General features: G+C 46.9%; 1 protein-coding gene across 3 annotated transcripts in view; it reads left to right on the forward strand.

The window, feature by feature from the left end:
* HERC3 (HECT and RLD domain containing E3 ubiquitin protein ligase 3) overlaps positions 1-4,457 on the forward strand; it is a 274,861-nt gene extending 270,404 nt beyond the window's left edge. For all 3 annotated transcript variants that reach the window (XM_063917111.1, XM_063917130.1, XM_063917122.1), the window contains one exon: positions 3,838-4,457. In XM_063917111.1, coding sequence (XP_063773181.1) covers positions 3,838-4,046 — 209 coding nt within the window. In that variant the 3' untranslated portion in view covers positions 4,047-4,457. The remainder of the gene's footprint in view (positions 1-3,837) is intronic.
* The last annotated feature ends 13,102 nt before the right edge of the window (positions 4,458-17,559 follow it).

A 17,559-nucleotide genomic window follows, 5' to 3' on the forward strand; every position in this document is an offset into this window, starting at 1 on the left:
CCTTCCTCTACCCTTTGAAGCGAGGAAGAACGAGCCCTTACATCTTTTGTATTTATTAGGCCGAAAGGACTGCATCTGCTGATGGGGCACCTTTTTCTGTTGAGTGGGAACATAAGGAAGAATAGATGACTTACCCGCAGTAGCGGTACACACCAGGTCAGCAAGACCGTCACCAAACAAGACACTACCTGTGAAGGGGAGAGCTTCCATATTTTTCTTGGAGTCGGCATCAGCATTCCATTGATGGATCCACAGCGCCCTCCTGGCCGAGACCGCCATGGCATTGGCTCTTGATCCCAGGAGGCCAACATCCCTCGCCGCATCCTTTAGGTAATCTGCAGCGTCTTTGATATAACCAAGAGTCAAAAGAATGTTATCCTTATCAAGGGTATCCATATCAGAAGCTAAATTATCAGCCCATTTATCAATAGCACTACTCACCTATACCGACGCCACAGCAGGTCTGAGCAATGCACCGGTATTAACGAAAATGGCCTTCAAAGACGTCTCCAGCGTGCGATCCGCAGGATCCTTGAGAGCAGCCGTGTCAGGGGACGGAAGCGCCACCTTCTTGGACAAACGGGATAGAGCCTTGTCGACATTTGGAGACGACTCCCATTTTTCCCTGTCATCAGAGGGGAAAGTATACGCCATAAAAAGTCTCTTGGGAATCTGCCACCTCTTGTCCGGCGACTCCCAAGCTTTTTCATAAAGAGCATTCATGAGAGGGGGGAAACTTCACCTCAGGTTTTTTCCCTTTAAATAGGCAAATCCTTGTGTCTTGAACAGCAGGTTCGTCAGAGATATGTAAAACATCTTTAATAGCCACAATCATGTACTGAATACTCTTGACTACCCTTGGGTGTAAAGTAGCCTCATTAAAATCGACATCGGAGTCCGTGTCGGCATCTGTATCTACCATCTGGGCAAACAAACGTTTTTGTGGCCCTGAGGGGGTCTGTACCTGAGCCAAAGCATCCTCCATGGATTTTCTCCATGCTTGTATCTGAGAATCAGATTTATCCAGCCTCTTAGACAATAAAGCCACATTAGCATTAAGTGTACTTTAACATAGTAACCCAATCAGCAGTCGGCTGTGCCGACAGAGCCATTTCCAGATCCTTTTCTGCGCCCCCAGTAACTTCCGAGGTGGAGGAACACTCAGACTCAGACATGCCGACATCTAGTACCGACACCCACACTCACAGTGGCCAAATAAAGGGGACGCTGTACCTTTACTGAAGTCTTCTGCCGTCACTGAAGTCTTCTGTTCTTCTCATACTCACCCGGCTTCTTTCTTCTGGCTTCTGTGAGGGGGTGACGGTGCGGCTCCGGGAACAAGCAGCTAGGCGAACCAAGTGATCGAACCTTCTGGAGCTAATGGCGTCCAGTAGCCTAAGAAGCAGAGCCTTTAACTAAGAAGAAGTAGGTCTGACTTCTCTCCCCTCAGTCCCACGATGCAGGGAGCCTGTAGCCAGCAGGTCTCCCTGAAAATAAAAACCTAACAAAAGTCTTTCTAGAGAAACTCAGTAGAGCTCCCCTAGTGTGTGTCCAGTCACTCCTGGGCACAGAGTCTAACTGAGGTCTGGGGGAGGAGCATAGAGGGAGCAGCCAGTTCACACCCAGTAAAAGTATTTTTAGTGTGCCCATGTCTCCTGCGGATCCCGTCTGTACCCCATGGTCCTTTTGGAGTCCCCAGCATCCTCTAGGACAGGGGTGGGGAACCTCCGGCCCGCGGGCCGTATAAGGCCCGCGAAGCTGTTTGGTCCGGCCAACCCACTCCTCTCAGTGAGACACGCCACCGCACAGTCCTGCAGCAGCGTGTCTCAGCTGTCACCACACGGAGGAGAGCACGGCTATTGACGGGCGGCGGTGTGTAGGACTTGAAACCAGCCGCCGGTTCGTGAGCCAATCAGAGCTTGCGGACCGGCAGCCAATCAGGAGCCGCGGCTGGTTTCAAGTCTTATATGCCGCCGCCCAACATAGCCGCGCTCTCCTCCGTGTCCCCGCCGAAAGAAGCGGTAGGGGGGATGGGGGGACATCTGTATACCTGCCACTGTGGGGGGGCATCTGTATACCTGGCACTGTGAGGGGCATTTGTGTACCTGGCACTGTGGGGGCATCTGTATACCTGGCACTGTGGGGACATCTGTATACCTGGCACTGTGAGGGGCATTTGTATACCTGGCACTGTGGGGGTATCTGTATACCTGGCACTGTGGGGACATCTGTATACCTGGCACTGTGGGGACATCTGTATACCTGGCACTGTGGGGACATCTGTATACCTGGCACTGTGGGGACATCTGTATACCTGGCACTGTGAGGGGCATTTGTATACCTGGCACTGTGTGGACATCTGTATACCTGGCACTGTGGGGGCATTTATATACCTGGCACTGTGGGGGCATTTGTATACCTGGCACTGTGGAGGCATCTGTATACCTGGCACTGTGAGGGGCATTTGTATACCTGGCACTGTGGGGGCATTTGTATACCTGGCACTGTGGGGGCAATTGTGGATCTAGCACTGCACTATTGGGGGCATATGTGTATCACGTCCCATTTTAACTGGCCACACCCATTTTTTTGGCACGCGCGGGGGCAGACTTGTATGGCCCCCGAAGGATTTTATAAATATCCAAATGGCCCTCGGTAGAAAAAAGGTACCCCACCCCTGCTCTAGGACGTAAGAGAAAGTCCCACAATTATGCATTGGAAAAATGGGATAAACTGCATAAATGGAACATTTTAGTTGCATTTATGTCATGGTTTTTTTTATAACCGGGTTTTCCATGCACGTCATGCCTTGTAAGTTTACCAATGCAATCTATCTCTCTAGTTGTCTGTTAACCACATAAGAGATTGGTCTTGCTGTGTTATTAGATTTGAAACAGTTTTACTCTAAATCTAATTCTTTGGTTATTTAAGTTACTTTGAGGCCATTGTGTGACTGTCCAGGTAGTGCTTTTTCTTGTAACCGTCAGCAACTCTTTGTCAGTCGGCATTCTACAGAACAGTGAGAGTCAATGGCAATGTTAATATACAGAAAGTGTATGAAGCCTCAGAGAGAATTGCGCCCAGCTCTGAGCCATGTATTAAAGAACCTCCAGTCCACCCATGGGTGATGGACCGGCAATGGAGTGGGCTGCCCAGCAAGTTACAGTATTTTACAAACACATTTACATAATTCTTCCCTACCCCAAAATTGTTTTTAATAGTTAATTGGCCAATTCCAAATATGTATACATGGTCCCAGAGCCTGAGACATTTGCAGGAGCTCTCCTGGACTTCAGAGAGAGAGCATAGCAGCCGCCACTATTGGTGAATCGTATTGTGGCGATGTCCAATGTTGCAAAAGGCTGAATTATTTGGTGGGTGGTGGCTCGGTGATGACACAATTCTCCACCTGCACGTCATCTTCTAGCATTTCCCGCATGGTTGGGATAAAAAGTCATCAAGTACTGTATAAGTATTATTTTTAATCATGAGTCCTAATTAGTAGGAGGTAATTTGAATGGAAGTCTGTCTCCCTAGCTTTCAGTCACTGCAAACTGAATGTAATAGGCCAACATTTGTTAGATCCAGTCCACACTGCTATTAGTGCTGGACTGTAGAAGAAACATCAGCCCTCATGTCAACTCTCCAGATTCCTGTTTTTGTAATGGCTTGATCACCTATGCAGTAGTTCTCTATGGAAAGTGTTTTACTGGCAGCAATATTCAATAACAACTGCAGAACACGTCTTTGTTTCAATCTATCGGTAATGTGATGCAACCTGATTACTTGTGTAGAGAGCTTTCTGTCAAAACACTAATAAACCTGCTTTCCTTCCAGTGTTCCTCACCGGCAGTGACCGTATTCCCATCTATGGAATGTCCAGCTTACACGTCATCATCCAGCCAATAGCCACGGGGGAAGACCACCTACCTGTAGCGCACACATGCTACAACCTTCTGGACCTGCCCAAGTACAGCAAAAAAGAAATCCTCAGGACACGACTCAACCAAGCCATAGACCATTATGAGGGCTTCAGCTTAGCATGAGAAATAGTCTTATTTTTCCTTACTTCCCTCTATCTACATGCACTTTATCTCTAATGGGCTTATTTAATATTAATGTAAAAATATACTCAATGTTGTATACATAAAAAAAACAACCAAGAAATGTATCGGTTTCTATTTTTATAAATTAAACAAAATGTAAAAGACAAAAAAATAATGAATAAATCCTGTGCGGGCTATGGGCATCTCAATGTATTTGATATTTGTTCAGATTGCTACTGTTTTTACCATTTGATTTTACTCTTCTTTCCCTCTGATCTTACTGTATTGTGGTTAATGTTATTTCTTGGTGTGGTGAGCGCAAACGAGCAATATTCGGCAGAGCAGGTTTTCTCAAAGTATTTTCCATAGCACCAAGTTACTTTCAGAGCATTAAAGGTTTTGATTGAATGATGTCCTGTTTGGGTTTTTTCCATCTCATCTGGTCCCAACATCCCAAGGCATGTACTGTAAGTAGTTGATTTCATAAAAAAAAAACACCACCTGGTTTGTATAAACGAGAATAACAGATGACAAAACTGTTGAATGTTTTTTTTGGTTCACATAGATTTCTAGAAAAGATCTTGCTTGTGATCCAAACATTATAACTGATCACAAATTAATGACTATATACTGTATGAAGAATTTAAGGGAAGGATACTATATTAATTTCCACATATTGCTAATGCTGGGCATACATGGGCAGATAAAATTCCAGACATTTTATGAGCCAGATCTCTCAGTGTATGTCATATAATATCCAAGCTCCACACCCGGGGAGGATACATGTGACGGAACAAAGGAATGCCCATTGGTCGGCCACGGTAGGGCATACACTGCCCGGATACTTGGAATATATTTCATCAGAGGAACATGCTGGACGATCCTTCATGCCCAACCAATCGATATTTTCAGATTGGTCGGCCACTTACACGCTGCAATAATTTTGCTACAGAAAGTCTTTCAAAAAAAAAATCTAGATTACAGGGACATTTGGACTTTCTTAGTTAAATGTGTCGCTTTTTATCGTTTATTTTAATTTTTTTATTTAAACTTTGGTGGAAATGGAATGTGAGCAATAGTGTGGTGCTGTGCTTATCTTGTGCAAACAAAGGTATTGCAGAGCTGGATTAAGGCATAGGGGGGCCCGGGGTACTTAAGACGGGGGGCCCTAGGGTGTAAATTTAAAATTATAATATACAGTATATATATATATATATATATATATATATATACACACACACACATACATATATGAGAGCCCCCTTACAATGAGGTTACTTTAACAAAGATGTAAAAGTGAGGGTGCCATGGACCTCACTTACCTACAGATCGGGAGGACATTACGGCTGGCCGGAGGAGCTTTTCCTCGAGCACACTGACAGGTTACAGTGTTGCTGCTGATCCTGTCACACTGGCTCCTCTCGTCCTCCGGTGACAGCTGCAGCCTTCTGAATGGTGCGTGTAGCTCCCCTGGTCCTCCCCGCTGTATATTGGCTTGGCTGGTGGCGGCGGCGCGGGGGAATGGGTGTGGAGGGGGGTGCGTCGAGTGGTAGAGAAGAGGAATGGAAGAGAACAGGCAGGCTCCCACAAGGCTGAAGTAGCTTTAGCTTCGTCCGGCTCCCCTGGTCACCACTCCATTAGCGCCCCATAGTGTTCCTCCTCCTGAAACCAGTACTCGCTACAAAGGGGGACTTTTCCCAACATAGCGGTAGCAGGTCCGGGCCTCCGCCTGTCTGCCACTGGGCTGAGCCATCGCTCTGGAGCGCCGGCGGCTGGGCTCGCTGTCAGTGGGGAGGGGAGCGCAATGCTCAGCAGTGCAGTGTAGAGAGGCGAGTGTAGAGAGGGAAGGGTCGGGTGGATGATAGACGCGGGTGTACAGAGCTGGTGTGGGCGGGCATAGCAAGCGGCCATAGAGAGCTGGAGGTCTCTGCGCGCGGGAAGTCTGTGCGGGCGGACGGCCGTAGAGAGCGGGCTGTCTTTGCTGGTGGGTGTAGAGTGTTGGCGGGCGTACAGTGCAGTCACAGTCAGGAGGGTGAGGGGGGTGCCGGACATTAGGCGGTGGCTGTGCACACGAAAATGATAAATATGTCTATACATAATCACATATATATATATCACACACATATATATATAAACACACATATATACACACACATATATATATATATATATATATTTACACACATACATATATATACATATACACATATATATATATATGTACATATATACACACACACACACATATATATATATATATATATATATATATATACACTGTGTGTGTGTGTGTGTGTGTGTGTGTGTGTGTGTGTGTGTGTGTGTATTTATATATATATAAACCCAGTGCAAAATACGGCCAGACTTACATTTTTTAATGTGCTTTCATGCTGCTGGCCTAGGAGAGCTGGCTGAGCCTCTGACTGGGTGCTGGCTGCTGCCTCCATGTGCCGTCCTCCTTCTTCCCTGCAGCCTGCTGCTCCTCAGATTATTTGACAGCTGAGCTGTCGCTCAGCTGTCCTTCCCTTTACAGGCACTGACTCCCTGCGTGCGGTGGCGGCTGCGGCCGCAGCGTCAGCCTTTGCAGTCCAGTGGAGCCGGGAGCCAGAGCCGCCAGGGACAGCAATCGCTGTGCTGCCCTGACACTGCGTGTGGCGCCGGCTCCAGGGAGCGCAGCACAATACCGCAGATCGGAACAGAGATTCGATCTGCGGCGGTGGCGGGGGGCCCTTTAAAAAAAGGGGGCCCGGGGTACTTATCCCCGGGGCCCCCCTCTTAATCCGGCTCTGAGGTATTGGTATGTCAGAATGATGTAATCAAGACACGTGAATTACTAAATAATAACACCACACTTAATAAAAACAGTTCTCACAATGTATAATAAATAGAGTTGTTACATAGGGTTGAGTTCTGTGAGAAGGCCAACATGGGGAAGGTAAGTATAGGATGATGACAGGTTTCCACCATGTTTTTTTGCTGGAAAAAAATGTCCTTCTGCAGAAAAAAGGTAAATATTCCTTATGAATACACATTCTTCACTTATTTCTCTGACGTCCTAGTGGATGCTGGGGACTCCGTAAGGACCATGGGGAATAGCGGCTCCGCAGGAGACTGGGCACAAAAGTAAAGCTTTAGAACTACCTGGTGTGCACTGGCTCCTCCCCCTATGACCCTCCTCCAAGCCACAGTTAGATTTTTGTGCCCGAACGAGAAGGGTGCACACTAGGTGGCTCTCCTGAGCTGCTTAGTGAAAAGTTTAGTTTTAGGTTTTTTATGTTCAGTGAGACCTGCTGGCAACAGGCTCACTGCATCGAGGGACTAAGGGGAGAAGAAGCGAACTCACCTGCGTGCAGAGTGGATTGGGCTTCTTAGGCTACTGGACATTAGCTCCAGAGGGACCGATCACAGGCCCAGCCATGGATAGGTCCCAGAGCCGTGCCGCCGGCCCCCTTACAGAGCCAGAAGACAGAAGAGGTCCGGAAAATCGGCGGCAGAAGACGTCCTGTCTTCAACAAGGTAGCGCACAGCACCGCAGCTGTGCGCCATTGCTCTCAGCACACTTCACACTCCGGTCACTGAGGGTGCAGGGCGCTGGGGGGGGGCGCCCTGAGACGCAATAAAAACACCTTGGATGGCAAAAAATGCATCACATATAGCTCCTGGGCTATATGGATGAATTTAACCCCTGCCAGAATACACAGAAAAACGGGAGATAAGGCCGCCGAGAAGGGGGCGGAGCCTATCTCCTCAGCACACTGGCGCCATTTTCCCTCACAGCTCCGTTGGAGGGAAGCTCCCTGGCTCTCCCCTGCAGTCACTACACTACAGAAAGGGTTAAAAAAGAGAGGGGGGCACTAATTACGCGCAGTATTCAAAATACAGCAGCTATAAGGGGAAAAACACTTATATAAGGTTATCCCTGTATATATATAGCGCTCTGGTGTGTGCTGGCAAACTCTCCCTCTGTCTCCCCAAAGGGCTAGTGGGGTCCTGTCCTCTGTCAGAGCATTCCCTGTGTGTGTGCTGTGTGTCGGTACGTTTGTGTCGACATGTATGAGGAGAAAAATGATGTGGAGACGGAGCAGATTGCCTGTAATAGTGATGTCACCCCCTAGGGGGTCGACACCTGAGTGGATGAACTGTTGGAAGGAATTACGTGACAGTGTCAGCTCTGTATAAAAGACAGTGGTTGACATGAGACAGCCGGCTACTCAGCTTGTGCCTGTCCAGACGTCTCATAGGCCGTCAGGGGCTCTAAAGCGCCCGTTACCTCAGATGGCAGATATAGACGCCGACACGGATACTGACTCCAGTGTCGACGGTGAAGAGACAAATGTGACTTCCAGTAGGGCCACACGTTACATGATTGAGGCAATGAAAAATGTTTTACACATTTCTGATAATACGAGTACCACCAAAAAGGGGTATTATGTTCGGTGAGGAAAAACTACCTGTAGTTTTCCTGAATCTGAGAAATTAAATGAGGTGTGTGATGATGCGTGGGTTTCCCCCGATAACAACTGATAATTTCTAAAATGTTATTGGCATTATATCCTTTCCCGCCAGAGGTTAGGGTGCGTTGGGAAACACCCCCTAGGGTGGATAAAGCGCTCACACGCTTGTAAGAACAAGGGCTCTACCCTCTCCTGAGATGGCCGCCCTTAAGGATCCTGCTGATAGAAAGCAGGAGGGTATCCTAAAATGTATTTACACACATACTGGTGTTATACTGCGACCAGCAATTGCCTCAGCCTGGATGTGCAGTGCTGGGTTGGCGTGGTCGGATTCCCTGACTGAAAATATTGATACCCTAGATAGGGACAGTATATTATTGCCTATAGAGCATTTAAAAGATGCATTTCTATATATGCGTGATGCACAGCGGAATATTTGCCGACTGGCATCAAGTCTAAGTGCGTTGTCCATTTCTGCCAGTAGAGGGTTATGGACACGACAGTGGTCAGGTGATGCGGATTCCAAACGGCATTTGGAAGTATTGCCTTATTAAGGGGAGGAGTTATTTTGGGTCGGTCTTTCAGACCTGGTGGCCACGGCAACAGCTGGGAAATCCACGTTTGTACCCCAGGTCGCCTCTCAACATAAGAAGACGCCGTATTATCAGGCGCAGTCTTTTCGTGGGCAAGCGGGCAAAAGGTTCCTCATTTCTGCCCCGTGACAGAGGGAGAGGAAAAAGGCTGCAGAAATCAGCCAGTTCCCAGGAACAGAAGCCCTCTCCCGCCTCTGCCAAGCCCTCAGTATGACGCTGGGGCTTTACAAGCAGAATCAGGCACGGTGGGGGCCCGTCTCAATGAATTTCAGCGCGCAGTGGGCTCACTCGCAAGTAGACCCCTGGATCCTTCAGGTGATATCTCAGGGGTACAAATTGGAATTCGAGACGTCTCCCCCTCGCCGTTTCCTAAAGTCGGCTTTACCGATGTCTCCTTCTGACAGGGAGGCAGTTTTGGAAGCCATTCACAAGCTGTATTCCCAGCAGGTGATAATCAAGGTACCCCTCCTGCAACAGGGAACGGGGTATTATTCCACACTGTTGTGGTACCGAAGCCGGACGGCTCGGTGAGACCGATTCTAAATCTAAAATCTTGAACACTTTCATACGGAGGTTCAAATTCAAGATTGAGTCACTCAGAGCAGTGATTGCGAACCTGGAAGAAGGGGACTACATGATGTCTCGGGACATCAAGGATGCTTACCTTCATGTCCCAATTTACCCTTCTCACCAAGGGTACCTCAGGTTTATGGTACAGAACTGTCACTATCAGTTTCAGACGCTGCCGTATGGATGGTCCACGGCACCCCGGGTCTTTACCAAGGTAATGGCCGAAATGATGATACTCCTTCGAAGGAAGGGAATTTTAGTTATCCCTTACTTGGACGATTCCCTGATAAGGGTAAGATCCAGGGAACAGTTGGAGGTCGGTGTAGCACTATCTCAGGTAGTGTTGCGGCAGCACGATTGGATTCTCAATATTCCAAAATCGCAGCTGATTCCGACGACTCGTCGTCTGTTCCTAGGGATGATCCTGGACACAGTCCAGAAAAAGGTGTTTCTCCCGGAGGAGAAAGTCAGGGAGTTATCCGAGCTAGTCGGGAACCTCCTATAACCGAGCCAAGTCTCAGTACATCAATGAAAGGGTTCTGGGAAAAATGGTGGCTTCCTACGAAGCAATCCCATTCGGCAGATTCCACGCAAGAACTTCCCAGTGGGACCTGCTGGACAAATGGTCCGGGTCGCATCTTCAGATGCATCAGCGGATAACCCTGTCACCAAGCACAAGGGTGTCTCTCCTGTGGTTGTTGCAGAGTGCTCATCTTCTAGAGGGCCGCAGATTCGACATTCAGGACTGGGTCCTGGTGACCACGGATGCCAGCCTGCGAGGCTGGGGAGCAGTCACACAGGGAAGGAATTTACAGAGCTTATGGTCAAGCCTGGAGACATCACTTCACATAAATATCCTGAAGCTAAGGGCCATTTACAATGCTCTAAGCTCAGCAAGACCTCTGCTTCAAGGTCACCCGGAGTTGATCCATTCGGACAACATCACGGCAGTCACCCACGTAAACAGACAGGGTGACACAAGAAGCAGGAGGGCAATGGCAGAAGCTGCAAGGATTCTTCGCTGGGCGGAAAATCATGTGATAGCACTGTCAGCAAGTGGGGACTTCACCCAGAAGTCTTCCACATGTTTATAAAACTCGACAGGTATTGCGCCGGGTCAAGGGACCCTCCGGCAATAGCTGTAGACGCTCTGGTAACACAGTGGGTGTACCAGTCAGTGTATGTGTTCCCTCCTCTGCCTCTCATACCCAAGGTACTGAGAATTCTAAGATGGAGAGGAGTAAGCACTATATTCGGGCTCCGGATTGGCCAAGAAGGACTTGGTAACCGGAACTTCAAGAGATGCTCACGGAGGATCCGTGGCCTCTACCTCTAAGAAGGGACCTGCTCCAGCAAGGACCCTGTCTGTTCCAAGACTTACCGCGACTGCGTTTGACGGCATGGCGGTTGAACGCCGGATCCTGAAGGAGAAAGGCATTCCGGATGAAGTCATTCCTATCCTGATCAAAGACAGGAAAGATATAACCGCAAAACATTATCACCGCATTTGGCGAAAATATGTTGCGTGGTGCGAGGCAAGTAAGGCCCCGACGGAGGAATTTTCAACTAGGTCGATTCCTACATTTCCTGCAAACAGGAGTGTCTATGGGCCTGAAATGGGGGTCCATTAAGGTTCAAATTTCGGCCCTGTCAATTTTCTTCCAAAAAGAACTAGCTTCAGTCCCTGAAGTTCAGACGTTTGTGAAAGGGGTACTGTATATACAGCCTCCTTTTGTGCCTCCAGTGGCACCTTGGGATCTAAATGTAGTTTTTGGGTTCCAAAAGTCACATTGGTTTGTACCACTTAAATATGTGGAGTTAAAATATCTCACATGGAAAGTGGTCATGCTGTTGGCCCTGGCCTGGGCCAGGTGCGTGTCAGAATTGGCGGCTTTATCCTGTAAAAGCCCTCATCTGATTTTCCATTCGGACAGGGCGGAATTGAGGACTTGTCCTCAGTTTCTCCCTAAGGTGGTTTTCAGCGTTTCACCTGAATCAACCTATTGTGGTGCCTGCGGCTACTAGGGACTTGGAGGACTCCAAGTTGCTAGACGTTGTCAGGGCCCTGGAAATATAGGTTTCCAGGACGGCTGGAGTCAGAAAATCTGACTCATTGTTTATTCTGTATGCACCCAACAAGCTGGGTGCTCCTGCTTCTAAGCAGACTATTGCTCGTTGGATTTGTAGTACAATTCAGCTTGCACATTCTGTGGCAGGCCTGCCACAGACAAAATCTGTAAAAGCCCATTCCACAAGGAAGGTGGGCTCATCTTGGGCGGCTGCCCGAGGGGTCTCGGCTTTACAACTTTGCCGAGCAGCTACTTGGTCAGGAGCAAATACGTTTGTAAAATTCTACAAATTTGATACCCTGGCTGAGGAGGACCTGGAGTTCTCTCATTTGGTGCTGCAGAGTCATCCGCACTCTCCCGCCCGTTTGGGAGCTTTGGTATAATCCCCATGGTCCTTACGGAGTCCCCAGCATCCACTAGGACGTCAGAGAAAATAAGAATTTACTTACCGATAATTCTATTTCTCGTAGTCCGTAGTGGATGCTGGGCGCCCATCCCAAGTGCGGATTGTCTGCAATACTGGTACATAGTTATTGTTACCAAAAAAATCGGGTTATTGCTGTAGTGAGCCATCTTTTCTAGAGGCTCCTCTGTTATCATGCTGTTAACTGGGTTTAGATCACAAGTTATATGGTGTGATTGGTGTGGCTGGTATGAGTCTTACCCGGGATTCAAAATCCTTCCTTATTGTGTACGCTCGTCCGGGCACAGTATCCTAACTGAGGCTTGGAGGAGGGTCATAGGGGGAGGAGCCAGTGCACACCAGGTAGTTCTAAAGCTTTACTTTTGTGCCCAGTCTCCTGCGGAGCCGCTATTCCCCATGGTCCTTACGGAGTCCCCAGCATCCACTACGGACTACGAGAAATAGAATTATCGGTAAGTAAATTCTTATTTTTATTAATGTCCTGCAAAACTTGTTTTTGCATGTAGTTAAAGAAATAAGGATATTCATGTGCCTGGACCACACTGTGCAAGGAACTGTTCTTATTCACCCAGCACCTTATTTCAAATGGTATACAATATTGCACTGTGCAGGCTATGGGGTCTATTCGATGTCTGAGAGGATCCGACAGTTCAGTTTTCAATTAGCTGATCCGACTTTTTTTGAGGTGGGATCATCATTGTCGAAACCGGGCCAAAAACCTGTTGGAATTGGCTGCTAATTCGACAAAACACGTGGATCCATGGCTAATCCGGCGATCTACATGTTTTCATACAAGTCGGAAAAACGGTAACTCATTTGAATAGGTCGAATCCTGATACGACCTAAAAATGTCAGAAACTGCCGTCTTTCTGACTTGACTGCAATTCCAACTTCAATTGAATAGACCCCCTCTGCCATTTTCACATGCAGAATCTGTAATCATTGCACAAAGTAGGTAAAAGTGTAATTTACATTGAGAGCAAGTCACCTTTATTGTGCAGACATAAACATCCCAGAAGAATACAGTGTCACAATGCGTGCTGTTACTTCCTCATTTGAGTCCATATTAGATATACGTATGGGTTAGTCAAGTTTGTGTCAATTGCAGGGAAACAAAATATTATTTATATATGATGTTCTTGCTCTCCTTTTGTTTTGTTTTTCAATATATATTTGATTGAGGTTCGGATTGTACAGCAGTATGCAGTAAGAGCAAAGATTAGAGTCATACGCAAAAAGAAGGAAATAAACAGTAAAGCATACTAAACATCAATGCCATGAATGTCAGCCAGTACCTCAAAAGTTTTTCCCGCTCTCCTCTTGTTAATGTTTGTGGGTATGTTAAACCATTTTAGTCAATTTGGTTTATAGCTCTCTTTTTTTAGATTTTTAAGTCAAGAAAAATGTAAATACCTAGAATATATATACAGGTATATTTATGTAGACCCCTCTGAACAATTAAGTCTTACTGAATAGTTCCTAACTTTGGTATGGACATAAAATAAGCAAGGTGAGACTAGGCAAGGCACGGGCAGAACAAATAATATCCTACATACGCATTAAGGTTTAATACATGTATTGTTCCTATACATGATTTTATAGTTGGTTCATTTTTGAAAGTGCTCCGTTATTCGTAAAGTTACACAGCGTTTGTGAGAATGGGGACCGAACGCGCTTGTATGATACATATTGTGCAAATGTACCTACTGCAATTAGAAATATTTGTGCAGTAGACATGTGCAAGTGTGCACTTAAGTATATGCTGGCATTTAAGTATATGCTTGATGTTGAAATCAAATCACTTGGCTTAGTATTAAGATGCTCGGAAAACCATGTCATTGGCATAGCTATTGTCTTAATGGAAATGGAGGAGTTCAGTTGAGAAAGTGATGTTAGTAAAGAGGATTTACACCCTATCAACACCTCAACCCTGGCACACCAAATGCACCAGATATCTACAAAAATGCTCACGTACTGCCGAGCGACACTGGAGGAAATCACGCTCTCAAGCAGACTTCCTCCATTTCAAATTCATGCTCTCATCCTACAGTGCTGCCCTTTCCCTTGCTAAACAATCATACTTCAAAATCCTCATCTCTACCCACTCTTCCAACCCCCGGCGCCTCTTTGCCACTGTTAACTCCCTCCTCTGCCCACCACCACCTCCTCTCCCTTCCTCATTGTCTGCTCTTGACTTTGCCTCTTACTTCACATCCAAGATTGACTCCATACGTCAGGACATCACATCCCACCAGTCCAGCAACCAGCCACCACCCATCCTTTGCCACCCCTCCCCTACCCTCTTACCAACTCTGACATCTTTCTCCCTAGTATCTGGTGAGGAAGTCATGGCCCTCATACACTCCTCCCCCCCCACAACCTCCCCACTCGACCCTATCCCCTCCCACCTCCTTCGCTACCTCTCCCCTTCTGCCTGTTCCCATCTTGCCCACCTTCTCAATCTCTCCCTCTCATCAGGCACTGTCCCCTCTGCCTTCAAGCATGCTCTTGTCTCCCCTATTCTTAAAAAACCTACCCTTGATCCTAACACTCTCTCCAACTATCGACCGATCTCTCTCCTCCCCTTTGCCTCCAAACTTCTTGAGCGTATTGTCTATAATCGCCTTACTGCCTTTCTTTCCTCTCACTCACTGCTTGACCCATACCAGTCTGGTTTCCGCTCTCTCCACTCCACTGAAACTGCCCTCACAAAAGTCTGCAATGACCTCCATGCCGCCAAATCTAAGGGCCACTACTCTCTGCTTATTCTTCTTGACCTCTCTGCTGCTTTTGACACTGTGGACCACCCTCTTCTTCTGCAAATCCTTCACTCTCTTGGTCTACGTGATACTGCCCTCTCCTGGCTGTCCTCCTACCTCTCCGATCGTTCCTTCTCTGTCTCCTCTCATGATGCTACCTCGCCCCCACTTCCACTAACTGTTGGTGTCCCCCAAGGTTCTGTTCTTGGGCCTCTCCTTTTCTCTCTCTATACGTCCTCTTTAGGTGAACTCATTAGTTCTTTTAATTTCCAGTATGACCTCTATGCTGATGACACTCAAATCTACCTCTCCTCCCCTGATCTCTCCACGGCTCTCCTCACTCGTGCCTCTAACTGTCTTTCTGCTATCTCTTCCTGGATGTCCCAGCGCTTTCTTAAACTCAACATGTCTAAGACTGAGCTGATCATCTTCCCACCCTCCCGCACAACCTCACCTCCCACAATCTCATTATCCATTGATGGCACGACTATCTCCTCTAGCCCCCAAGTACGCTGTCTTGGTGTAATCCTTGACTCCTCCCTCTCCTTCAAACCACACATTCAGCACCTCTCACAAACCTGTCATTTTCATCTCAAAAACATTTCCAGGATCAGACCTTTTCTCACCCAGGATGCCACTAAGATCATTATTCACTCACTGATTATTTCCAGACTGGACTACTGTAATCTCCTCCTAACTGGCCTCCCTGACAATTACCTCTCTCCACTCCAGTCTATCCTCAATGCTGCTGCTCGGCTCATCTTCCTCACCAAACGCACTACATCCACCTCCCCTCTCCTACTAGCCCTTCACTGGCTTCCCTTCCCCTTCAGAATCCAATTCAAACTTCTCACTCTCACTTACAAAGCTCTCACCCAATCCTCTCCCATTTACATCTCTGACCTTATCTCCCTTTACTCTCCCACCCGTCCTCTTCGCTCTGCTAATGCACGCCGCCTCTCCTGTCTCCTGATTACTTCCTCCCACTCCTATCTCCAAGATTTTTCACGTGCTGCTCCCTTCCTTTGGAATTCTTTACCTCTCCCCCTCAGACTCTCCACCTCTCTACAAAACTTCAAACGGTCTCTCAAGACCCATTTCTTTACCAAACCCAGCCAAATCTCATCCTAACCCCCTGTTCCATGCTCTCTATGTACCCCATCTGTGTCACCCCTGTCTGTCTACCCCTACCCCTAGAATGTAAGCTCTCACGAGTAGGGCCCTCTTCCCTCACGTGCTCACCCTTTTCTTCTTTAATAATTCTCAACTGCCCAAATCACAGTTTTTGGGCCACCTGGAACTTATCTCTGTCATTTACTGGTGTTATGCATAGTTACCCTGTACTTGTCCAAAATTGATTTCAACTGTAAGTCACTGTTTTGATTATGTGCATATGTACTCTGTAATTGGGCGCTGCGGAACCCTTGTGGCGCCATATAAATAATTGATAATAATAATAATAATATCTCATTGTAATGGTATTCTTTATGTATACCCCTTTAAAATAGTTACCTTGGGGATCTGTTATACGTTTATGGGAGGATTTTTTCTAATGAAATTCTTCATCTGTTTGATATGTCGCATGACTACCTTCCTAATTAAAACATTACAGAGCATCCAAGATGGCCGCTATACTGGTGACATACCCTAAAAAGTTTCCCCCCACTCCCATATCATATGTGTAGACAATGGATATTAATTCCCTACTCATTACCTTTTGATAAGGGTGTATCCACATTTATGGATACAGACTTCTGTGTCAACTCAGAGCTTGATTACATTTTATAGCGGTAGATATAACAAAAAAAGGCATGGTTTGAAAAATTTGATTGTCAATGCTATAAACAAATACAGCATCTGCCAGCCTATAGCCAAACAAGGGGTGGGGGGGGGGGATTCCAGTTGCCCAAAACCACCTTCCTCATAGCCTGGCCAGCGCAGAGTTTCCTACCAAGTCTGTCTGTCTGTGGCTATGGGTGCTCAACCATAGCACCAGGGAGGCTTATCTTGATTACTAGGCCTGCATGTGTTTGAAGTACTGTAATATACGAGCATAAACTGCACTTTGTTTAGGGCAGACTATAGCTTGTCACATGCTAATTATACATCCTTCATCAGCTGGCGACAATTTCTCTAAAATCAAACATTTGGAAACCCCCCTCTAGAAATCCTGCGTTTGCCCCTGTGAACCCCATGGTTCTTGTATGAATGGTCGACCATGTTAAGGTCGACATTCATTAGATCGACCACTATTGGTTGACATAGACATGGTCGACATGGACTAATAGTTAACACATGAAAATGGTCGACACGGGACCGTTCGACACATGAAATGGTCGACATTGTTTTTAAAAAAAACCTTTTTAGTGTCATTTTTTCCATAACATGACCAGGAACCCCAATTAATGTACCGCGTCCCCTTGCATGGCTCGCACGCTGCGCTTGGCACAGGTTACCGTTCCCAATCATAGTCCACGTGGATGGTAAAGTATGAAAAAGTTAAAAATCTATTTTTTTTTTTAAAAAGCCATGCCGACCTTTTCATGTGTCGACATATATGTCAGTGTCGACCTAATGACTGTCGACCTTAACATGGTCGACCATCCAAGCGGATGCTGAACCCCATCTGACAAGACAAAGCATG

This window comes from Pseudophryne corroboree, chromosome 1 (genome assembly GCF_028390025.1).
Source record: "Pseudophryne corroboree isolate aPseCor3 chromosome 1, aPseCor3.hap2, whole genome shotgun sequence".
In the NCBI taxonomy this organism is placed as follows: domain Eukaryota; kingdom Metazoa; phylum Chordata; class Amphibia; order Anura; family Myobatrachidae; genus Pseudophryne; species Pseudophryne corroboree.